Source organism: Microcaecilia unicolor, chromosome 2 (genome assembly GCF_901765095.1).
Source record: "Microcaecilia unicolor chromosome 2, aMicUni1.1, whole genome shotgun sequence".
Lineage (NCBI taxonomy): Eukaryota > Metazoa > Chordata > Amphibia > Gymnophiona > Siphonopidae > Microcaecilia > Microcaecilia unicolor.
Window position 1 is genome coordinate 18,939,894 of NC_044032.1, and position 25,192 is coordinate 18,965,085.

Genomic DNA, 25,192 nt, shown 5'->3' on the forward strand with positions numbered 1-25,192 from the left:
AAACTAAATATGAAAGTGCAAAACCCCTAAGAGAAACTTCATTGGTTCCCACTTAAGGAACGCATCACGTTCAAGGTCTGCACGATTGTTCACAAAATCATCCACGCAGACGCCCCAACCTATATGCTAAACCTCGTGGACTTGCCGCCCAGAAATGCCAAAAGATCATCATGCAAATTTCTGAATCTACACTTCCCCAGCTGCAAAGTACTAAAATACAAGCTGATGCATGCAACTACCTTCTCTTACATGAGCACGCAGTTGTGGAATGCATTACCTACTACCTTGAAAACCATCAAAGAAATAATCAACTTTTGAAAATCTCTGAAGACACATCACTTCAACAAGGCTTACAAAGAAAACCCATAACCTACTAAATCACCTCGCCCAGCTACGACAGTCTAATTTCTTTAATCTCTTTATCTATCCACCTAAACCTTTTCTTCTTTCCCTATTTAACACTTTTACATCACTAATCATATCTAATATCCTGGAATGGCAAAACCATAACAAGACTCTGTAAGCCACATTGAGCCTGCAAATGGGTGGGAAAATGTGGGATACAAATGCAATAAATAATAATAATAAGTGTGCTGAGCTGGACAATGTTGGCACATTTAGACTGCCTGTAGACAGAACTTCTGCAAGAAGGCAGCCCCTACCTCATTACATATCTGTTAAATAGTAGTAGTAATAATATCTATATATAAAAGGCAAGACCAACGTTCTATGAAGCCTCCAGCCGGAAGTGTGAAGCGCCCGAGATATCCGGTTTCCCCATGAGTGAAGGAAAACAGCACAGCAGGAAATCTCTCTCTCTGTAACAGTGAAGGACTCAGATGGGGGAGGGGAGAGAGATGCCCTCACTCTCTCTGTAACACAGAACAGCAGGAAACTTAACACTGAAGGACTGGACTCCAAGGGGGGGGGGGGGGGGGGAGGGAGAGAGGGCAGGGACACACAGTCCCACATGCACACTCTGAAGAAAACCTTGCTAGCCCCCCCCCCCCCCCCCCCGTTTCATTTGCATCAGAAACGGGGCTTTTTTACTAGTAATAATAATAATAATAAAAGCAAGTGCATTTTTATAATATACCACTGCATTCCACAAAACAAAAAGGAGCAAGTTCCCACATGCCATCTTTTTCTTTTGATGTATGTACAGGAAAAAAAGATTTTAAATGCTCCCAGTTTCAACCTAATTAATGATTTTTTTTGTTAAATTGTACTTGTAAATAGTAAGTCTTGATTGTTAAGTGCCTGACTCTCTCATAACATGATGCAGTGGCGTAGCCACGGGGGGCCACATTTATGGCTCAGGCCCACCCAACAGTAGCACATGTTTAGTGGTAACTAGTGGGAATCCCAAGCTCCGCCAGCTGAAGATTTCCCCCTGATGGTAACGAAAACGCTACTCTCTACAACACCGGCACCTGCGCACGCTCAGTTTTCAGTGCATTCCTGCTGCCAAGGTGGAAAGAAGCGTTTTCCCACCAGCTGAGATTTTTTTTTTTGGGGGGGGGAAGAAGAACACTTGGTGCCAACCCAATTCTTGCCTAGGCCCACCCAAAATCTGTTGTCTGGCTACGCCCCTGCTTTGGTGGCCCTTTACCAGGTGAAAACATCTCTGCACAAATCCCTATAGCCAGCCCCCTCCAAATACTAACAAATGACTACTCTAACCGATGCCACCATCACTCTCTTTGTACATCGTATGCTGCACAAAGCCAGCATGTTTGAAAATATAAGTGAAGATGATGAAAGAAAAATGCTCCCAACAATAAAGAAGGCCGAAGAGGACGCAGCAGCTCAGAGCTTTGTGTTGGTTTTGTTTTGAGTGTACTGGATGACGGCTGCGTGAAGTGTGCAGAGGAAACCTAGCTTAACCTAAGTGGCTTCAAGGGTTTGACGTCATTTCTTCGCTCGCCTTCCTTGACCCGGATGGTTTCTGACGTCACTTCCTGGGGGGGGGGTCACGAGCGAGCGCAGCGCAAGTCGGGACTGGACGAGAGGAGACCCAGAAGCGGAAGCGGCGCGAGAGCCGGGTGTAGTGCGTCTGCAGATGCTGCGTTCCGTGAGCCTGGCGCGAGGCTTGTTGCGGCCACAGGTCAGCCACCGCCCCCCCTCGCTTTGCTGCACAGTCTGCCTGAATGGGGGCAGCTGGACCCCCTGCCCCGCCTGCACTCCCTCTCCCATAGCTTCCTTTCTCGCAGAAGTGTTAGGGACCCTTCAGTTACCTGGGGCTCCAGCGCCCACCTCCGTCTCTCTCTTTTCTATGGTTTTTTTTCCCCAGCAGATCATTGTTGGCTTCTTACTACTACTACTTAGTATTTCTATAGCGCTGCCAGGGTTACGCAGCGCTGTACAAGTTAAAACATGGGGAAGGACAGTCCCTGCTCAAGAGAGCTTACAATCTAAAGGTTACAAACTATGTAGTCAGTGTAGGTAGCATGAATGGGGAAGGTGGTTAGGCTTCAAAAGCAAGGGAGAAGAGATGGGCTTTGAGTAAGGACTTGAAGATGGGCAGGGAGGGCGCATGGCGTATGGGCTCGGGGAGTCTGTTCCAGGCATAAGGTGATGCGAGGCAGAAGGGGCGGAGTCTGGAGTTAGCGGTGGTAGAGAAGGGTACAGATAGGAGTGATTTGTCCTGAGAGCGGAGGTTACGGGTGGGAACATATGGGGAGAGGAGGGTAATGGGGGGGGGGGGGGGGCTGCAGATTGAGTGCACTTGAAAGTCAATAGAAGAAGCTTGAACTGTATACGGTAGCGGATCGGGAGCCAGTGAAGCGACTTGAGGAGAGGGGTGATATGGGAGTATCGGTTCACGCAGTAGATAAGATGTGCGGCGTAATTTTGGACAGATTGAAGGGGGGATAGATGGCTGAGCGGGAGGCCAGCGAGAAGAAGGTTGCAATAGTCAAGACGAGAGGTAACGAGCGAGTGGACGAGGGTTCGGGTGGTCTGTTCAGAGAGGAATGGGCGAATTTTGCTAATATTATAGAGGAAGAAGCGACAGGTCTTAGCTGTCTGCTGGATATGGGCAGAGAAGGAGAGGGTGGAGTCGAAGATGACTCTGAGATTGCGGGCTGAAGAGACAGGGAGGATGAGGGCGTTGTCAACAGAGACGGACAGTGGGGGAAGAGGAGAAGAGGGTTTATCTAGTCTGACCTGATGCAACCTGAGGAAAGAGCTTTGGGCATCTTTCGCTAAGAGAATGCATCCTACGCTGAGGGTTTATTAGTTCTGGGCTGGCACCTTTTTTATGGAACTGTATGGATTATTGAATATGCTTGTGTAGGAAGTTGAAATCGTAGCAGATTTGATAATTGGTTTACAATAGATACTTAAAGTGAACTGTGTCCATTTAGTCTTTCCACTTAGGGTAGTTGCAGGCACGATGTGGTGAGTTATGTGGTGGCTGGTGATACATTTTGATGGGAATTGACATTAGGGAGACTATGACTGTAAATTTAGCAGTGGAGTAGAAAAGTTGTAGACCTTGCCCATAAAACTGGCTAACATTTCAGTTTTACTTCTTAATAATATCAATGCCTGTTTGTCGTTTTTAGTCTTGAAACATAGATTGACAGTGAGAAACCACAGGTGAACCTTGGAACATTGGGATATTGGGTATTTAAATTGCAGATGAAATTTAATGTGGACAAGTGCACAGTGATGCACATTTTGGGGGAGTTGTACAGACAGTATTCAGATTTCAATTTTAGTGGCCACCCCTACTACTCCTACTCAGCAAAAGGACCATGGAGTCACTGTAGAGATGCTATGTCATTGTCCTCAGCCAAGGGTGCAGGAGTGGCAAAAAAAGTGAACGAAACATTAGCAATTATTTGAAAATAAAACTGAAAAATGTTATTTATTTACTACATTTATATTTTGCATACATAGTCTTAAACAACAGTCGTATACATAGACTTTGATTGGTAGCATTTGCAATCATATGATGAAGAAACATGGTCAGTAAACTGGTTAGAACTATAACAAAGAGAGAAAAAAAGAAGAAATTGAAGAGTCATACAGATGACTCATTTGGCTGAAAAAGCCTTTACAATCAGATGTGTTTTTAGCAACCACTTGAATTGTTGAGTATCTTCACATGATCTCAGGTATCCAGGTAGAGTGTTCCATAAGAATGGGACAGCGCTAGAGAAGGCCTGTAGTTTTGTCTCTACATATTTATGACTTTGCAGGAGGTAAGACAAGAGCTGACGAGATGTTTCAGATCTCAGTGCTCGATTTGGTTTATATAATTGCAGGGTATTTCGAAAATAGGCTGGGACTATCCTAAATATACATTGATGTGTCGGTACAAGTCTTGAATTGAACTCGGTACGTACGTTACAGTAAGCCAGTGTAGATTTTTTTAATGTTGGAGTGATGTGTTCGGACTTTGATATTTCAGTGATCAATCACGCAGCTGTGTAGAGCTTGGATTCGGGATGATGGTATGGCCTGAAATAGGGAGTTACAGTAATCGATTTTTGTCAGTACCAAGCTTTGTACAGTCGCCTGAAAGTCATATGGTGTGACCATACCTTTCAACTAGCTCAACATGCGAAGTTGAAAGCAGTTAAAATCATACGGTCTGTGTGTTTTGTTAAATTGGTGTCTAGGAAATATCCTAGACTGTAGACAAAGGGCTTCCTGATCACTTTTTCACCTTGATGTTCAAACGTTTTTGTTAGAGATGAGTTAATGGTTCTACCTGCATACATTGTTTTGGTCTTTGCAACATTTAGAGACATTTTTGCCTGTTTCATCCAATCAGCAATTCTGTCAAAAATATTTTTTTATTTGTACAAATAAATCCTGATCATGGTTTTTAATAGGGATAATAAATTGTACATCATCTGCATATATTCTATAAGAGACGTGTAAATCTTGGAAGACACCATGAATAAGTTAAATAGTACTGCCGATAGGGCCGAATCATGCGTTACGCCATGCGTTATTGGAAAGCTTGTGGAGACAGAGTCCTGCACTTTGACATGAAATTTTCTTCTCTGCAGGGGTACGAAAGAGACCAGGATAACACTTGACCCCTTATGCTGAGATCTGACCAATTAGGAGCTGATGGTCAATGGTCTCAATGTGATAATGCAGAAGTTAATGTTCTGATCCATTCCATCCTTAGTTCATCTAGCATTGATAGCAGTAGAAATTCAACAGTATGGTTGGGTCTGAAGCCATATTGAAAATCATTTAACAAGCGATTATTCTTAACAAACTCCATTAGTTGGTACAACACTGCTTTCTCAATGATTTTGTTAAGAATGGAAATTGGTCTATAGTTATTAATTATTTTTGGGTTGTGTTGATTTTTTTTAGTTGCTTCTTTAAGTGAGTCCACTAACATATACCTTCTTGTAGAGATTCACTAGATTCTTTAAAAATGGAACAATTATCTCTGGCATTGATCTGAATATTTTCGAGGGGTAGGGATCTGCCAGAGCTCTGGTGGGTGTTAAGCTCATCACCATTTTTTTTCTCTATCATGTTCTCATCCACCATGCGGAAGGAATTCTAAGATTGATCCCTTATTTCGTCTCTTGATGTGGGCATAACTAAGTTGTCAGATTTTGATACTTTGGTATCCAGTCTCTCGTGTAGCCAAGTTGCATAATCCTGAAGGTCAATGTTCTGTTTTAACTCATCCTTCCTTCCTTCCCTCGATGAAGTAGTTCACTGTACGAAATAATTCCCTGGGTTTATTTAGTGAGGTTTTGATCTTGTCTTTGAAGTATGTATTCCTTTTTTCTTCCCACAATCGTTTGTATTCCACCATTTTAATTCTATATTTTTCCACGTTATCGTTGATTTTTTTTGTTTGCTTCCATACTCTTTCTGTAGTTCTTAGGTCTTTCCTTACTAGTTTCAGTGCCGGTGGAAACCAACAGCAGGTCTCTCCTGAGCTTTTAACGTTAATCATCTTTTTTTGGTACTATCTGATCTAAGGCATCTATTAATGATTTTGTCCATTGATTGACTATACCGTTTTGAGTCTTATCTATATTGACTGATAATTTTTCTGAAAGTCAAGCTTTGAGGTCTGTCAGTTCAAATTTGGGCCTTGTTTGCAGCGTGTTGACTTCTGTTTTTTTTTTGTTCCCTTGAAGTCTTTCAAACATTACTAAAGCGTGGTCAGACCATGCAATTTCTTGCACGACTGGTGATACGATCATGGACTGAAATAATGCTGGCGATACATATACTAGGTCCAACACGTATGTCCTGCTGTGTGTGTAGGATCTTTTACAATTTGTCTAAATTGAAATTGTTCTAATATTAGTTTCGATGACCTTTGTTGTTGGCGACTACTTATTTGCAGATAATTCACCTGGTACGTTAAAGTTGCCCAAAATGCATACTTTCTGGAGATCAAGTGGTAATGTAGATAGAAATTCTGAGAACGGTGAACAGTCGGTGTTTATTTTTCCTGTTGGACAATAGAATAAGCAAAAGGCTATAAGTGTGCATTCTGTGACTAGGAATTCTACAAATTCGGATGATTCTGCACACAGCATTTTGAGTGACAGCGTCTTTTAAAATAAAATACTACTACTTCCCCTCCTCGTTTATACGATCTGCATGACCAACTGAGGTAATCACAAACAGAGGTCGACAAGAACCCCTCACTTTAATATTTATATTCCGTAGGGCAACATTGACTTTAAAAGCCATGATTCTGTAACACAAAATACACCAAAATTATGCTGAACAATTAGGTCATATACATAAGTACATAAGTGTTGCCCTACTGGGACAGACCAAAGGTCCATCGAGCCCAGCATCCTGTTTCCAGCAGTGGCCAATCCAGGTCACAAATACCCGGCAAGATCCCAAAAAATGTACAAAACATTTTATACTGTTTATCCCAGAAATAGTGGATTTTCCCCAAGTCCATTTAATAACGGTCTATGGACTTTTCCTTTAGCTGTCCAAACCTTTTTTAAACTCCGCTAAGCTAACCGCCTTTACCACATTCTCTGGCAGTGAATTCCAGAGTTTAATTACACGTTGAGTGAAGAAATATTTTCTCTGATTCGTTTTAAATTTACTACATTGTAGCTTAATCGCATTCCCCCTAGTCCTAGTATTTTTGGAAAGCGTGAACAGAAGCTTCACATCTACCCGTTCAACTCCACTCATTATTTTATAGACCTCTATCATATCTCCCCTCAGCCGCCTTTTCTCCAAGCTGAAGAGACCTAGCCGCTTTAGCCTTTCCTCATAGGGAAGTCGTCCCATCCCCTTTATTATTTTCGTCGCCCTTCTCTGCACCTTTTCTAATTCCACTATATCTTTTTTGAGATGCGGCGACCAGAATTGAACACAATATTCGAGGTGTGGTCGCACCATGGAGCGATACAAAGGCATTATAATGTCCTCAGTTTTGTTTTCCATTCTTTTCCTAATAATACCTAACGTTCTATTTGCTTTCTTAGCCGCAGCAGCACACTGAGCAGAATCTTATTATGGACAGATCTTGCATTTAGTAAGCCTACTTTCAGGTTGGAGGTTTCATCTGTGTGAATGTGCACGTTTTTCAGACCTGTCGTAACCCCCCGGCAGGTTTTCTTTGAAATTTATGTAAGTTAGCGAGGGGTCCTTGTCGACCTCTGTTTGCGATTACCTCAGTTGGCCTGTATAAACACATATCTTGTGATGTAGATTGAACATTGGATGTATAATATGGAAGGTTCGATAAGCTACAGAGGAGAGGGGCAGCCAATGTACAGTATAATATCCTCAGCAGGGGAACTGTATCTTGAATTAATACGTAGTGCAATGCGATGGTGACAGAGCAGTGGAGCCTTAACAGATAAGAAGTGTCAACCAGCGCAGAAAATGCCTGTAGCTATGGTCCTTAAATATAGGATTCATAAGAATGCAGTACCATGGTAACAAGGATGTGGAGCTTGAGCAAATGAAGGAGCGTTATGAAGTACAGAAAGCAATTCCTATATAGCCATGGTATATATACATAGGAGCATGCCTCTATATTTATTTATTTATTTATTTGTTGCATTTGTATCCCACATTTCCCCACCCATTTGCAGGCTCAAAGTGGCTTACATAGTACCGTGATGGCGATCGCCAATTCCGGTATGAGAAATAGTGTGGTATTGCGTTAGAGTTCATGAGTGACAGAGTTGATAGGTGATCAAGGAGGAAGAGTTAAGTTTTGTCCAGTTCTGGTATAAGTTTCGTTGTGTTGCAGTGTTCAGGTGTTTTAAGTTGGATCGTTATGGTATGCCTTTTTGAACAAATTGGTTTTTAATGATTTCTGGAAGTTTGTTAGGTCATGCATTGTTTTCATGACGTTTGGTAGTGCATTCCATAGTTGCGTGCTTATATAGCAGAAGCTGGATGCATAGGTTGATTTATATTTTAGTCTTTTGCAGCTTGGGAAGTGGAGATTTAGGTACGTGCGTGTTGACCTTTTTGTGTTTCTGATTGGTAAGTCCAAGAGGTCTGCCACGTATACCAGGGCCTCACCGTGAATATTTTTATGAACCAGGGTACAGATTTTGAATGCAATTCGTTCTTTGATTGGGAGCCAATGCAGTTTTTCTCGTAAGGGTTTGGCGCTTTCGAATTTCGTTTTTCCAAATATGAATCCAAAGTGCAGTCACATCTTCAGTACTGTGTGCAGTTCTATTTCTGTTTATTTCTTATGTATTGCCTACGAGCCTGAAAGCTGTCAAAGCCGTGTACATTCAGGTGCAGTGGATATTCTGATTGCCCCATGTCAAAAAGGAGTGGCATTAAAATGAAGAGTGACAAAAGTAAAGGATCTAGATGGGATTGAAAGGGAGAAAACGCAACTGAGGGAGAGATCCGATAAAATTGGGTGGTATGGAATAAGTGTTTAATATATTAGGTGTAAGGCTCGCTCCATGAAACCAATTGGGGAAATAATAATAATTAAAAAAGAACAAAACTGAACATTGTTCTAATTCTGCTACCAATCAGCACACAGTTTAAGCTGTGGAATATGTTTCTGAAGGATGTGGTCAAGGCTACTAGTATAAATGGATTAAAAAATAGTTTGTACAACGTTTATAAGATGGGTCCATAAGCCATGTATTAGATAGGGAGGCATAGGAGCATCTCCTTTTCCTGCTAGGAGTGAACAACAGGGAATGAACGGATTCATACAGTCTGAATTGATCACGGTCAGAAAAAGGTTGCCCAGTTCTAAGGCAGCGCTGAAAGATGGAGGATTCTGAAAAGGGATGAACAGAGCAAAGCAAAGAGTAAGAACGGAGGAGCTGGAGAAGGAGAATTCAGAGAAGAGGTAGATGTGTCAGAGCAGGAGAAATTTTAGAAACGGACTAGGCCGCAGTACATTTGGTCTGAATTCTACCACACTTCTTGTGAAATATCTTGCCGGGACAGTTGCTGTCTGCAGTGTCTTGGATGTATCCTGTGGAACAGAGTACGGGGGAAGCTTGTGTTGTCCTATGCAGCAGAGTGTGAGGGAGAATGGATTTTGTCTCTTGGGGGGGGGGGGGGGGGGTGGGGGAATGTTCCTGTGGAGCAGAATGTGAGGGTGAGAGCGAGTGCTGTCTTTGGGGAGATTCTTGTGGAGTAGCATGTGAGGGAGAGAGCGCATGCTATCTTTGGGGGAGGGCTTGTGTCTGTAGAGCAGAATGCGAGGAAGAGAGCAAATGCTGTCCTGGTGGGGGGAGTGTTCTGTGGAGCAGGGTGTGAGGATGCATGTTGTCTACTGGGGTGTGAAGATGTGGTTCCCCTAGGGCAGTGATGGCGAACCTATGGCACGCACGCCGTTGCCTCACCCACCGTAAGTTCGTTCCCTCCTCCCTTTGAGTTCTAGGCCCCCTCCCTCCGAATTTTAAAAGTCATCTATCTTACCTCGTCAGGGTTAGGGCGGCAGCAGCGGTAAAAAGCATACAGGCTCGACTCGGTACTTAGTTTCGTTTTCCCTTCTCTCTCTCTCTCAGCTCCGGTCCCGCCCGCGTTTCCTGTTTCCGCAAGGGCGGGGCCAGACCTGAGAGAGAGAGAGAAGGGAAAACAGAGCTAAGTACCGAGCCTGTATGCTTTTTACCGCTGCTGCCGCCCTAACCCCGACGAGGTAAGATAGATGACTTTAAAAATTTGGAGGGAGGGGGGACCCTGGAACTAGGAGGGAGGGAGAGAGGGGGGCCTGGAACTCAGAGGCAGGTGGAGGGGGGACGAGGGAGGGGGGATGGGGGGGGGGGGGAATGAACCACCTGTTAAATTGACCTGTTGGCACTTTGTGATAAATAATTAGATTTTGGGTTGCTGTTTGGGCACTCGGTCTCTGAAAGGTTCGCCATCACTGCCCTAGGGATATACTGATTGGCGTGAGAGGGGACGAGCACTTCTTGCCCCCAGATGGAGAATTTCCTTTTCATCCCCAAGGGAGTGAGGGGCAGTGGGAGAGGGAGAGCCCTGTGAATAGAGGATTCTCTTGTTTTACGCTGTTTTTTTTTTTTTTTCCTTCCCAGAGTCGCAGACGTCGGTTTCCAGTGCAATGGACAACCACAGCCCAGCAGCGATGCTCCTCCAGCCTGCCTATGAACACCGTCGTGCTCTTTGTGCCTCAGCAGGAGGCCTGGGTAGTGGAGCGGATGGGCAGGTTCCATAGGATACTGGAACCGGTAAAGCACAACTTTTAATACTCTGCACCGTCCATTACAGGCTTCTCTTCTGGAGACAGTGGCAGACCTCGGGAGTTGTTCAGTTTTAATTTTCACCTTTTTTATCGAATGACAAACCTTAACAAACAGTAACATAAAGTCACAAAATAGTTCCTCAGATTATAATACGGTACAGCTTGTCACCAAAAGTTTTACTTTTTCTCCCTCCCTCCCCCATCCTTCCCCTCACATTTCCCCTCCGTCCACTTAAACCTTCCCTCCACCTACCTTCCCCCCCCCCCCCCCCGGGAGTTGTTCAGTTTTAAGCAGGGTGGTTGGAGAAGAGTTGTAAAAACCTTGGGGGGAGGGGGGTTAAGGGGGAGAGAGAGAAATGCTAGCTTTGGAATGGGAAGTTAGGGGACAAGAACACACAATTTGTTTTGGGGGGGGGGGGGCGGGACTCTCCTGTTGGAGGGGAGAATAACACTTGCTGTTGATGGTGCTCGAGTTTGTGGAGAGTAGGGGTGGGTTAGGGCACGTCGCAGGGGCAGTTGGTGCTAGTGTGGGGGCGTAGTGCTTGCTTTAGGGAGAGAGGTGAGTAGTTCACACACAGCAGGGCTCCTGGCTCAGGAGGAGGTCACGTTCTCACTTTCAGGACGGGGTTCTCATGTGGGCGAAGAGTTGGCGTATACTTGCGCTTTCCCCATTTCTCAGCTTGAGCTGCCAGAAACAGCCTCTGGGTGGCTTCTTTTGATTTGTAGTCTTCAGAGAGAAAATAAGCCCATGCTCTCGCTGTGAATATTGTCTAAGAAAGGAAACGTTACCTACAGAGATTTGCACCTGCTGTTTCTGAGGCTTTTGTTTCTGACCATAACAACGTGCCTAGTTTTGAAAATGCAAGACTAGACATGTCATAGCCTCCCCCTCCCTGGGAAAACACCTCTTCCTCCACGACCCTCCAGACCGGTCAAGACGCATGGGTTATGTCCTCCTACCAGCAGAGGGAGACTGAGAAACACTGAGCTTTTGAATACTGTATATATAACCTGTGCAGTACATCCACTAGCCAGTATTTTCTCAGTCTCAGCAGAGGTAGATGGACAGCCTGTGCAGTCTTCAATAGTCTGGTGAGGTAGTTTGATTATTCAGTTGAGGAGTTTCCTCTCTTATTGCCTAAGTTATTAGTTTGGACTACTCCCTGTACGTGGTAAAAAAAAAAAAAAAAAAAAAAAAGTGCTTCGGGGCCCTGGGTCCGGTGGGGCCCAGTTTTTCCCCCTGGGGTGTTACACCTGTGTTCAGGTCCCTCCCCCTGTGCTGCTCTCCTTGGAGATGCTGGCAGCGTTGTGCCTCGGCTGCTTTCTATGATTGTAGCCTTGAGAGCCCCCCACTTGTCAGCTGCCAGACAGAAAGAAAGAAAGAAAGAGAAATTGGGTGATATCTCTTTAAGAGCCGTCTGAGGCTTTATGTAGATAGGAACGGACGGCAGGTTCGTTTCCTATCGCTAGCGAAAGAGAGCAGAGCGATTCTTTGTTGGGGGGAAGCTGTGAGAGACAGCGTGTGCGCCGCTCAGCACAGCGGGTGGTGTGCTTCGAGGGCATGGCAGGCAAACTTCTCCGCTGTCGCGCGTGCTCGCGCTGAGGCATAGAAGCGCCGGGAGGCCAGTGCCGTTTGTGCGGCGAACCAAAGCAGGCCTCGCCGGTGGCGGCACCCCCGGTGTTGGTGGCGGAGGCCCCAGCTAGTTCGGGGGCATCGGGGACAGCAGGAGCACCGGCAGGGACGGTTTCAACAAATTTAGTTTTGGCAGGAACGGCCGCCATTTTGGATTCCGCGCGTCCCGCGGAATCAGCGGTTTTTGGCCCTGCTGCTCCCGGGTCGGCGCCGAAGGGGGTGCCTGAGGGTACAGGAGGCGTTGGTTTTCCTCCGGATTTTGTTTGGACCCTTTTTCAAGCCTGGAAGGCTGGTCCCCCATCTTTAGGGGAGGGGGCTAGTGCGGCGCTGGCGAAGAGGCCTCGGTTTGAGTGGGATGACGAGGAGGGGTTCTCCCCTGTAGGATCCGAAGGTGTTTTCAGTGATATTGGGGACCCTGAGGGGCTTGAGGGGCCTCAGGATCCGGAGTTGGTGGTCCCGGGGGAGGATCCCTCTGTAGTGCGGATTTTTCACAGGGAGGAGCTTGCGGAGCTCATTGAGCAGATTTCTTCCACCCTCAAGTTTGATCAGCCAGAGGCGGTTTTGGGGGAGGCTAGACAGGTGGATCCCTTGGTTAAGGGGATTCAGCGGCAGGCTAGGTCCTTTCCCATGAATAAGGACATCCGGGATATGGTGTTTCAAGAGTGGCATTCGCCGGATTCTCCCTGTAAAGTGTCTAAAGCTATGTCGAGACTGTACCCGCTCCCACAGGAAGATAGAGATGCCTTTAAGGCTCCCACAGTGGATGCAGTGGTGACAGCAGTTACAAAAGCCACGGCTATACCGGTGGACGGGGGGACTGCTCTCCGGGATCCCCAGGATAGGAGGCTTGAGTCCTTCCTCAAGCGGAGTTTTGATCTGTCGGCCCTGGCCCTGCAAGCCTCGATTTGTGGGGGGCTAGTTGCGCGGGCGTGTTTCCGATGGGCCGAGAAACTGCTGGATGATTCGGTGGAGGTTGGGACCTCCGGGGTACAGGAATTAGCCAAATTGGAAATGGGATCGTCCTTTTTGTCGGATGCGCTTTATGATTTGCTCCGTGCTTCGGCCAAGAATATGGCTATGCTGGTGGGGGCACCTAGGGCACTGTGGTTGCGAGGTTGGGTCGCTGACGCGGCCTCCAAAGCTAAGCTTTGTTCGCTTCCTTTTAAGGGGTCCATGCTTTTTGGGGAGGATTTGGATAAGTTGGTGCGTGGACTCAGCGATGCCAAGGCCCCTCGGCTTCCGGATTTTCGTCCAAAAGGGGCGTCCAGGGGTACTTCCTCCCGAGGCAGGTTTAAGGAGGCTCGCCGGTATAGGCCCGGGAGGTCTAGTGGGCCCTTCAGAGGTCGGTTCTTCCAGCGAACTCAGTCCTTTCGGGGGAATCGGCGCGGAGGGCGCGATTTTTCCGCGGGAGGACAGGTTTCGGGGCGTAATTCGCAATGAAGGTGTGCGGGCCCAGGCTCTGGTTCGGGTAGGGGCTCGGCTGAGTCTGTTTTACCAGGACTGGGCCCAAATCACATCGGATCAGTGGGTCCTCGAAGTGGTGCGAGACGGGTACGCTCTGGAGTTCGACGGCTCGCCTCCCGAAAGGTTTCTGGAGTCCCCTTGTCATTCAAGGCTCAAGCGGGCAGCAGTGCGAGACACTCTGGCTCGTCTGATCAGTCTGGGGGCGGTGGTACCTGTTCCCGCCGCTCAACGCCGCTTGGGCTGCTATTCAATTTATTTTGTAGTCCCAAAGAAGGAGGACGCCTTTCGGCCTATCTTAGATCTGAAGGCAGTCAATGCGGCTCTCAGAGTCCCCTCTTTTCGCATGGAGACATTGAGGTCGGTCATTGTCGCGGTGCAGGAGGGGGAGTTTCTCACGTCCTTGGATCTGACGGAGGCTTATCTACACATCCCCATTCGGGCCGCTCATCAGCGATTTCTGCGCTTTGCGGTTTTGGGAAAGCATTTTCAGTTTTGTGCTCTGCCTTTCGGGTTAGCAACGGCTCCTCGAACATTTTCCAAGATCATGGTGGTAGTGGCGGCAGCCTTGCGGAAGCAGGGGATTCTGGTGCACCCGTACCTGGACGATTGGTTGATTCGGGCCAAGTCCCAGTCGGAGAGCGAGGTGTCTACGGCTCGAGTGGTGCAGTTTCTTCAGTCTCTGGGCTGGGTAGTGAACTTTGGCAAGAGTCAGCTGGTGCCGTCGCAGTCGCTGGAGTACCTGGGGGTTCTATTCGATACCAGGAACGGTCGGGTCTTCCTGCCAGGCCCCCGGATTCGCAAGTTGCAGGGTCAGATTCGTCTATTTCTGTCGGAGGCGGCTCCGACGGCCCGGGAGTATCTGCAAGTCCTGGGGTTGATGGCGGCCACCATAGAGGTAGTTCCGTGGGCTCGGGCGCATATGCGGCAGTTGCAGTCAGCTCTTCTTCGTCGATGGGCGCCCCTGTCGCAGGAGTTGGATGTCCGCCTTCAGCTGCCGGTAGCCCCACGCCTCAGTCTCCAGTGGTGGCTAGATCCAGGCAATCTGGAAAAGGGAATGCCGTTGGAGGCTCCGCAGTGGGTGGTTCTTGTCACAGACGCCAGTCTTCAGGGCTGGGGAGCTCATTGTCTCGGTCAGGTAGCTCAAGGACGCTGGTCTCAGGTAGAAGCTCAGTGGTCCATCAATCGTCTGGAAACCCGGGCTATTCGACTAGCGCTTCAGGCGTTCAGAGTGTGCTGATGCAGAAAGCAGTCAGGGTGTTTTGCGACAACGCCACCGCCGTGGCTTATGTCAACCGTCAGGGGGGCACAAAGAGTCAGGCGGTCGCGGAGGAGGCGGTGCTGTTGTGTCAATGGGCGGAGGTCCATCTGCTGGCGCTCTCCGCGGCGCATGTGGCTGGAGTAGACAACGTGGAGGCAGATTACCTAAGCAGGCATGCTCTAGACCCCGGAGAGTGGTCGCTTCATCGGTCGGTGTTCAGTCGCATTGTAGCGGTCTGGGGACTTCCCGTGATGGATCTGATGGCAACGGCCCGCAATACTCAGGTTCAGAGGTTTTTCAGTCGTCGGAGGGATCCTCGAGCGGAAGGCATAGATGCGCTTCTAATGCCGTGGCCGCAGGAGTTACTGTATGTGTTTCCCCCGTGGCCGTTGGTCGGTCGGGTGATTCAGCGCATCGCTCGGCACCCCGGACAAGTGATCTTGTTAGCTCTGAATTGGCCACGTCGGCCGTGGTACGGAGATCTGGTGCGGTTGGCGATAGCGGATCCTCTGCCGTTGTCAGATTCAGGGGTGTTGTGTCAGGGACCGATAGTTATGCCAGATCCGGATCGGTTCTCGCTTACGGCCTGGCTCTTGAGAGGCACAGGTTAAGGAAGAAAGGTTTTTCGTACAGAGTGATTGATACAATGTTGAGTTCGCGTAGGCAGTCCACTTCACTGGCGTATATCCGGGTCTGGAGAGTCTTTGAGCATTGGTGTACAGGTAGGCAGGTTCTTCCCTTTCGGGCGTCGGTGACAGATGTCTTGGAGTTTTTACAGGATGGTATGGACAGGGGTTTGGCCTTGTCTTCTTTGAAGGTGCAGGTAGCGGCTTTGTCGTGTTTCCGTGGGAAGCTCCAGGGAAGGTCGTTAGCTTCTAGTCCTGATGTGGTTCGATTTTTGAAGGGTGTTAAGTTACTGCGCCCGCCCCGGCGGCGGATGGTGCCTCCGTGGGATTTGAATCTCGTTTTGGAGGCTTTGGTGAGGCCACCGTTTGAGCCCTTGGTTTCTGTTTCAGATAAGGATCTGTCCCTAAAGACGGTGTTCTTGGTGGCTATTACTTCAGCTCGTCGAGTGTCAGAACTTCAGGCTTTGTCGTGTAGAGAGCCCTTTTTGGTTTTTTCTAAGGAGAAGGTTTCGTTGCGCCCGGTGCCGTCCTTTGTGCCCAAGGTGGTTTCAGAGTTTCATGTGAATCAAGTGATTTCTTTGCCAGTGTTGGGTGACTTGGCGGGGGATGCGGAGCAGCGTCGACTGGCCAAGTTGGATGTGCGTAGAGTCTTGCGCTGTTACGTCTCCAGAACTCAACACTATAGGCTTTCTGATCGTTTGTTCGTTCTCCATGGTGGTGCAAGGAAGGGCGCGGCAGCTTCCAAAGCTACGATAGCTAGATGGTTGAAGGAGTCCATTGCTTCGGCGTATTTGCTGAAGGGCCGCGTGGTCCCTAAGGAATTTTCGGCTCATTCTACCAGGGGAATGGCAACCTCCTGGGCGGAGAGTAGTATGATTCCTCCGTTAGATATTTGTCGAGCGGCGGTTTGGTCGTCATTGCATTCCTTTGTTAAACATTACAGGATTGATGTGCATGCCAAGGATGAGGCAGGTTTTGGGGCTGCAGTGTTGACCTCTGGCCTACGCGGATCCCGCCCTTAGGATCTTACTGCTTGGGTACGTCCCATGCGTCTTGACCGGTCTGGAGGGTCGTGGAGGAAGGTGAAATTAGATCTTACCTGCTAATTTTTTTTCCTCTAGACCCTCCAGACCGGTCAAGGCCCGCCCTGTCTGTACTGTAGGCCAGGAGGTCGGTTTGTCTGTTGTTCTATCTTGGCAGCTGTTGAGTGTGGTTTCTATGGTTTCAGACTTTGTTTGTATAAGTCTGGTCAGGTGTGACCATGTTTGTTAGTCCACCTGTGGAAGCACACACAATTCAAAGGGCACAATGAAAGATATGAAGAAAGTGTCCAGTTGACAGTGACCACGTACGGGGTTGTTAGTTCTAGTTGGTGTTTTGGTTTTCTCTGCTTTGTCATGGTTATACTGGCTAGTGGATGTACTGCACAGGTTATATATACAGTATTCAAAAGCTCAGTGTTTCTCAGTCTCCCTCTGCTGGTAGGAGGACATAACCCATGCGTCTTGACCGGTCTGGAGGGTCTAGAGGAAAGAAAATTAGCAGGTAAGATCTAATTTCACCTTATCTGTGCGTTCTGGTCCATTATGTATATTCCTAACCGCATACAGGATGAACAGCTTTGGGGTAAACGGCCTTTTCATAGGGATTTATGCTTTTTGGAAATGTCCCCGTTTGTTTTTCTCAGAGAATTGCAAATGTTAGCACGTAGGCCTGACTTACAAGTTTCTGGCACAGTACAGTTTTGAAAGAAAATTCCATGTTCCCAATACTGTGCATACTAACTAAAGGAAATTTTTGGATTTGGCTACACATTTTGTGGGCGTCTCCCCTTGTAGTCAGTGGCTGATTATCCAGTGGGCAGGAGAAGTGCCTGTGAGTAGTTGTGAGTGTCTTGTTTACCTCATCACCTGTAGTGCCACACCATCTAGTTGGGGAAGGGGGGCATTTGGGGTACATATCTTTCTGCTTGTAATTCTGCTATTCCTCTAGTATGAAACCTGCAGCGCAGCATAGTGTTGGTATAATAAGTTTTGCATCTATCCATTAAAATGTAGTGTTCTGTGCAGAATGTAAGGGAAACTGCAAAGCTAGTATGGTTACGAGTGCTTTCTTTTGCCTTTATTTTTATGGAGATCTTAGAAGATAGATATATATTATTTGTTGTAGCAAGGAGAAATTCCCTCAAGCACTTAATATTCACATGTTGCATGTAAAGGTTCTTTTGTGTTATTGCTGGCCGGCATAGCTGATCCAGGCTGTTGAATTTCGAAAGACAGTGGACACAGGCTGTAAGTTATCGGTTCTCCAGCCGTTTCTAATCCGTGACTTTCTTCTTGGTCACTTTTTTCATTCCAGGGTTTAAATGTCCTGATTCCTTTCTTGGATCGGATCAGATACGTACAAAGCCTGAAGGAGATTGTGATCAACGTTCCTGAGCAGTCTGCCGTTTCACTGGGTATGAGCATGTTGCTTTTTCTGTCTTGATTCCTCTCAAGCCCTTTTAGGCCTTGTTTGCTTTTTGTTTATTTATCGCATTTGTATCCCACATTTTCCCGCCATATGGTAGGTTCAATGTGGCTTACATATTGCTAAAAATGCGGTTACAAAATTTAGATTTGTACAAGTCTAGTACATAATACAGAAGTACAATAAACGCTTAGGTTGATATATTAGCATATTGTGAGAGAGGTTAATATTATTGTTTTCCATTTCTGAACTTTTCGTGATGTATGGTGGTGTGGGATTAGGCAGATCCAGGGGGACTTCTTGAAAAGATGTGTTTTCAGGTTTTCTCCACATCCCTTTCTTACTTTCTCTTTGGGCTGCCACACATTGGAAAAGGGGGATCAGCTTTCGTGCCATTTCATTGTTGGTTCCTTATCATCCAGCTAGACCGGTCCAGACCAAGGGATATCTTCCCCCTGTCAACAGATTGAGGCAGAAACTTGAAAATTCTAGTGATATTGTATGTTTCCTTGTCATCAAGCAGATGAAACCATTACGTATGGGTTGTGTCCATCAACCAGCAGGGGGAGATAGAGAGCACACAACTGTTCACAGTGCCTCATGGCCAGCCAGCTCCACTGCCTCTTCAGTATTCTCTATCTCCCCAAGCAGGGTGGCTGCAGCTTCTTCGAGCTCCATCAAAAATCTGCCTGGGGGTGGCTCCTGGCTTGCCAGTTGTTAGCCGGGGTGTTAGAGGCTATAGCAGCTTCACTTTGAAGGCACATAGGTTAGCCCTTTCCTTGCCTTACCCATGCCCCCGTGGATGTGGACATATTAGCTTGCTTTTCCCTGTCCTTTCCCACTCAGTGGATGTAGGCACATTGGTTCGCCTTTCCCTGCCTTTCCCACTCATCTGAGCCTCCGGAGTTCTTATTACCTCTGCTTTCCTCACAGCGTTAAAAAAAAAAAAAATGGAACAGAGGTTTTCCTTTGATTCTTCTATGGGACCGGAGCTGTGATACTCGGTCCGGTGAGGTAAGAGTGTTTTCTTACTCCTCCGGGGTGGGCCCGCGATCGGGGCGTTTTTGGCGTGAAACCACCATTTTGAATTTTCCCGCCGTTTTCGGCGATGGCTGCAGAGAATGTAAAGCGCTGTTCCCGGTGTGGGAAGCGCAAATCAGCAGCGGGGCTCTGTAAATCGTGCTGTACAGGTGTAAGAGCCGGCCCGAGCATGGCGAGCGATGATTCTTCCCACTCAGAGCTGGCAGCGGACGCCATTTTGAATTCTCCACATGGCGCGGCCTCCGTAGAGACGGAGAGGCCCTGAGCCCGGCGGGGGACCTCGAATTGAGGCTATTCAGGGAGCGGCTAGCCCTGGACGGGATCTGGGTGCCCAGGGCGAGTTTTTCTCCCCTGATTTGTGTTATTATTGCATAAAGCATACATGCTGAAAGAGCTCTCCCTCAAGGGTCGTCTGAGGCCCCTTCTATTGTCCCCCCCGGTGGATTCTGGCCTGGGACTGCCCGCTGAGGCTATTTTCCCTGATAATTGGCATAAAGAAAAGCGTAGAAGGGCTAATTCCCGTTCAGATTGTGGTGCACCTCCTTTCTCCCCCCCCCCCCCCCCCCACCCCCGTGGTCGGGCTGTGAGGATTCGGAGAGTTGTGGCAGGCCTTCGTGGTCTGAGGAGCCAGAGTCAGGTGCAGAATTACCACAGGATCTGGATGATCCCTCCGCGGTGAGGATTTTCCACCGTGATGAGCTGCCAGCGCTTATTTCAGATGCCATACAGGTCCTTTCTATTGAAGAGCCTGACAGTGGCACGGCCTCCTCTGTGAATCCTAGGATGGCTAGTACCAAAAAGCCTGCTCGAGCCTTTCCTTTGCATGACTCCATCCAAGAGCTTATTTCCGCTCAGTGGGCTGACCCTGAGGGACCTTTGAAAGTTTCCAGGGCTATGGGGCAATTATACCCTCTGTGTGAGGAGCATTTGACTCGCTTTGCAGTGCCTAAAGTAGATGCCCTCGTCACAGCTGTGACAAAGAGAACTACCCTCCCTGTTGAAGGAGGTGTTGCCCTGAAGGATATTCAAGACCGTAGACTGGAATCAGCACTTAAACGGTCATTTGACATTGCAGGTCTCACTATACGGGCGTCTGCATGCAGTTGTTATGCTGCTAGAGCCTGCCTGGCCTGGTTGCAACAGGCAGTGGAACAGCCCAGAGATGGAGCGGAGCCCTTCTAGGATGTGGCTCCGCGGCTGGAGTCGGCCTTGTCCTTTTTGGCTGATGCCCTTTATGATATTGTAAGAGCTTCGACTAAATAAATGGCAGTAGCAGTGGCGGCTCGCTGTCTTATTTGGCTACGACATTGGGCAGCGGATATGGCCTCTAAGCAAAGGTTGGTGAAGTTGCCCTTTCAAGGCCTTCTCCTGTTTGGTGAGGAGTTGGAAAAAAAAAATTGTTAAAGGCCTGGGAGATCCTAAACCCCAGCGCTTGCCCGAAGATAGGCCGAGGCCTTCCTCCAAGGGCCAGGCGGTCCACTCCTCTTATAGACCTCGCTTCCGTGAAGCTAGAAGGTACCGCCCGGGGTGTTCTGCTGGGTTCACTTCTCGTGCCCGTTTTTCAGCAGAGGAACTCCTTTCGCTCGGACAAGCGTTCCGCAGCCACCGGCTCTAGGCCTGGAGTTCAGGGGCGACCCTCTCAGTGATGGTGCGCCGGCCCCCTCCTCACTTCCTGTTATCGGAGGATGTCTTTCCCTCTTTGCTGAGGAGTGGGCCAATATTTCCTCAGATCAGTGGGCTCTGGACCTGATCAGAGATGGCTACAGACTAGAATTCAACGCCCCAGTAAGAGACGTGTTTGTGGAGTCCCGATGCGGTTCTGCCGCCAAACGGGTGGCGGTAGAGGAGACTTTGCAAGGTCTGATTCAGTTAGGGGCCGTGTCCCCGGTACCTCCCGCCGAACACGGCTACGGCCGATACTCCATCTACTTTGTGGTGCCGCGAAAAGGTGGGTCTTTTCGTCCTATTCTGGACTTAAAAGAATTAAACAAGTCCCTGAGTGCGGCATTTCCACATGGAAACCCTGCGCTCCGTCATTGCTGCGGTACAGCCAGGAGAGTTTCTCACGTCTCTAGACCTGAAAGAAGCTTACTTGCACATACCAATTTGGCCCCCGCACCAGAAGTTTCTGAGGTTTGCAGCGTTGAGAAAACATTTCCAGTTCCGGGCCTTGCCTTTTGGCCTCGCCACAGCTCCCCGAACCTTTTGAAGGTAATGGTGGTAGTAGCTGCTTTGCTCAGGCGAAAAGGTGTCAGGGTTCACCCGTACCTAGACGACTGGCTCATCAGAGCGGACTCTGTAACAGAGAGCTATCAAGCTACAGCCAGTACTTCAATCTCTAGGCTGAGTCGTCAATATAGCCAAAAGTCACCTGACCCCCTCGCAATTTCTAGAATATTTGGGGGCCAGGTTCGACACAGACTTGGGCTATGTATACCTACCCGAGCTAAGGCGGTGCAAGCTTCAGAATCAGGTCCGTCTGCTCCTGAGGATGCCCCGCCTGTGAGCTTGGGACATTGTCCAGCTGCTGGGATCAATGACAGCCACATTGGAAGTGGTGCCCTGGGCGAGAGCGCACCTGAGACCGCTACAGTATTCCCTACTTCAAAGATAGTCTCCAGTTTCTCAGGATTATCAATGCAGACTTTTTTGGCTCCCTGCGGCCCGACTCAGCATGGAGTGGTGGCTCTCAGACAGCATGCTGCGGCGAGGAATGCCGCTGGCGCTCCCCGATTGGTGTCTAGTAGTGACAGATGCCAGCCTGAAGGGCTGGGGCGCACATTGCAAGGGGAAGCATGCCCAGGGTCTATGGACACCCGAGGAGTCGGAGTGGTCCATCAACCGACTGGAGTTGAAAGCGGTGTTTCAGGCGCTTCTGGCCTTTCAAGTGACCCTGGAAGGATTGGCTGTCAGAGTGATGTCGGACAACACGACAGCAGTGGCCTACATAAATCGACATGGCGGCACTCAGTGCAGAGCACTGGCTGCGCAGGCCGAACAGATTTGCCACTGGGCCGAGCTGCATCTTCAGTTTCTGTCGGCAGCTCACATTGCAGGTCAGAGCAACGTGCAAGCCGATTATCTAAGCAGGCATCAGATCGATCCAGCAGAATGGGAACTAGCAGACGAAGTATTCCTGCAGATATGTGCCAAATGGGGCAAGCCCGTGATGGATCTTATGGCGACAAGTTCAAATGCCAAAGTCCCGTGCTTCTTCAGCAGACGGAGAGATCCTCGCTCGGCAGGGTTGGATGCCTTGACTCAGCCCTGCCCTCCGGGCCTACTATATGTGTTCCCTCCATGGCCCTTGATAGGGTGCGTGCTCCTGCGGATTCGGCTGCACCCAAGAGAAGTGGTCCTCATCACCCCGGATTGGCCCAGGAGGCCTTGGTATGCGGACCTCCGACAGATGCTCCCCTTCCTTTACCTCTGGTACCGAACCTGTTGTCACAGGTATGGCATGGCGATTGAGAGGGCGCAATTGAGGGACAAAGGCTATTCAAACACAGTCATTTCCACTCTCCTGCAGGCCTGCAAGCATTCCACTTCCGTGGCTTATGCCAGGATTTGACGCCAGTTTGAGTCTTGGTGTGCTTCAAAAGCGATCACACCCATGCGGGCTCCTGTCTCGCCGATTCTGGACTTTTTGCAGGATTGTGTACAAATAGGCTTGGCCTATAATTCCCTGCGGGTGCAAGTGGCAGCGTTGGCCTCCCTTCGTGGTAAGGTTGAAGGCGTGTCTTTAGCTGCTCATCCAGATGTGGCACGGTTTCTTAGTGGGGTGCTCCGGCCTTCCGTGCGAGCACCCTGTCCAGCTTGGAACCTGGAGCTAGTTTTGAAGGCCCTGCAGGCTTCTCCTTTTGTGCCGCTTCGGCGAGCATCGGAGAAAGATTTGACACTAAAGGCCGTTTTTCTTGTGGCCATTACTTTGGCGAGACGGGTGTCAGAGCTCCAGGCGCTGTCCTGTAGAGACCCATTTCTGCAATTCTTAGAGTCCGGGGTCACGGTTCGGACCGTGCCTTCCTTCATGCCTAAGGTGGTTTCAGCGTTTCACCTAAACCAGCCTATTTTCTTGCACTCCTTTGATAAGGAGGAGTTTCCAGAATCTTTTGGGCAGTTGCACCTGTTGGATGTGCGCAGGACTCTGCTGCAGTATCTGCGAGTTACTATCTCTTTCAGGATCTATGATCATCTGTTTGTTTTGCTATCAGGTCCTCGCAGAGGGTCTCCAGCGTCTAAAGCCACTATTGCCCGCTGGCTCAAAGAAACTATCTTTTCAGCCTCTCTGCTTGCCGGCCGGTCTCCGCCTGTAGCCTTTAAGGCACATTCTACCAGAGCGATTTCTTCCTCTTGGGCTGAAACTGGAGCACTCTCTCGTCAAGAGATATGCAGTGCAGCAACATGGGCTTCTAAGCTCTCTTTTGCCCGACATTACAGGCTGGATGTGGCTGCTAGGAGGGATGCGCGTTTTGGAGCACAGTGCTAGCGCGTGGTGTGACCTGTTCCCACCCTATATAGGGATTGCTTTGTTACATCCATACGTAATGGCTTCATCTGCTTGATGACAAGGAAGGGAAAATTAGGTTCTTACCTTGGTAATTTTCTTTCCTTTAGTCACAGGCAGATGAAGCCATGAGCCATCCCTGTATGATGTCTGTATGCTGTGAATCTGTTTCAGGTTCTGTTCTGTTTCCTGAAGTTCCTTCCTTGGGAGAAAGTTGGAAAACAGTCTTCAGGATTCATGTTCACTTATAGGAGGATGAGTCCATTCCCTGCAGTTTATGTTTTGGAGGATGAGTTTATTCCCTCCAGGAGGTTGAGTGTATCCCCTCCAGTTATACAATGAGGAGGACGAGTTTATTCCCTCCAGGAGGATGTGTTCATTCCCTCCTTTTGAGTTCATGCCCTTGTTAAGGGGCCATCGTTCGCTGTGAGGAAAGTTCATGTTATTCCCATTGCAGTTTGCCATACTGCTTTGGAAGCTTCAAATACTGAAGAGGCAGTGATGCTGGCTGGCCATGAGGCACTGTGAAAAGTTGAGTGCTCAATATCTCCCCCTGCTGGTTGATGGACACAACCCATACATAATGGCTTCATCTGCTATGACTAAAGGAAAGAAAATTACCAAGGTAAGAACCTAATTTTCCCTTTTCAAGTACTGAGATCGCCCCCTACCTAGCCAGTCAGATTTTCAGGATTTCCACACACACACACACACAATTTCTGCCAGTGCACCTCTTTTCCTGTCCTGTGGTTACCTCTGCTGTTCCAGTATTGTATAATTCTGTGACTTGATTTGACTCAGAACTGGCGCCTGGTCTCCAGGCCTGAACTTCGAGCAACTATTCCAGTTGTGACTGACATGGAGGATTCATTGTTGGTGTGTGCCTTTTATAGTACTGCGATAGAAAGCATTGTGATGATTATTTTACACTGCTGCAGCCAAAGACCTAGCCAGGGGTTTCAACATTTCCATAACTCATACGTATAACACACTCTCTTAGTTCTAATATTGTCAGTTCCATAATAATTCCAAATTTCCTCTTCATGTTTTGCAGATAATGTTACATTGCAGATTGATGGCGTGCTCTACCTTCGGATCATGGACCCTTATAAGGTACCTGAGGGCACTGGACACACCTGCCACCACCTTGGCTGCAGCATATTTGAGCTTTCTTGGCTCCTCAGCGTAGTGTGTGAAAAGCTCCCCAGGTCTGACAGTGAATGGGGAGCAGAAGCTTTCTGCTGAGGATCCTGGTTGCCCCTTCCAGATGGGGGAGAGGCAGTATCTTGCACTGAATGGGGAGAAGCCCCTTTCTTCATGGCTGAGGATCCTGATGCCCCCGTCCAGCTGGAGGAGATGATGTGCATTGTAGTGAAGAGGGCACAGGCCCCTTCTTCATGAATTAGCATCCTGGTGCCCCCTCCAGGTGTGGGAGAGGTTCTGCTAATGGTTTGGAAGGTTTTAATAATAGTTTCCTCTTCAGTCATAATGATTTGGGTATAATTTTTTTCTTTTA

At 48.4% G+C, this 25,192-nt stretch overlaps 1 protein-coding gene across 1 annotated transcript in view; it reads left to right on the plus strand.

Annotated features, from left to right (window-relative positions):
* The first annotated feature begins 1,975 nt into the window (after positions 1 to 1,975).
* The window catches only part of STOML2 (stomatin like 2), a 41,155-nt gene continuing 17,938 nt past the window's right edge, over positions 1,976 to 25,192 (plus strand). The window contains exons 1-4 of the mRNA XM_030192823.1: positions 1,976 to 2,107; positions 10,515 to 10,667; positions 18,021 to 18,120; positions 24,731 to 24,789. Coding sequence (XP_030048683.1) covers positions 2,063 to 2,107; positions 10,515 to 10,667; positions 18,021 to 18,120; positions 24,731 to 24,789 — 357 coding nt within the window. The 5' untranslated portion in view covers positions 1,976 to 2,062. The remainder of the gene's footprint in view (positions 2,108 to 10,514; positions 10,668 to 18,020; positions 18,121 to 24,730; positions 24,790 to 25,192) is intronic.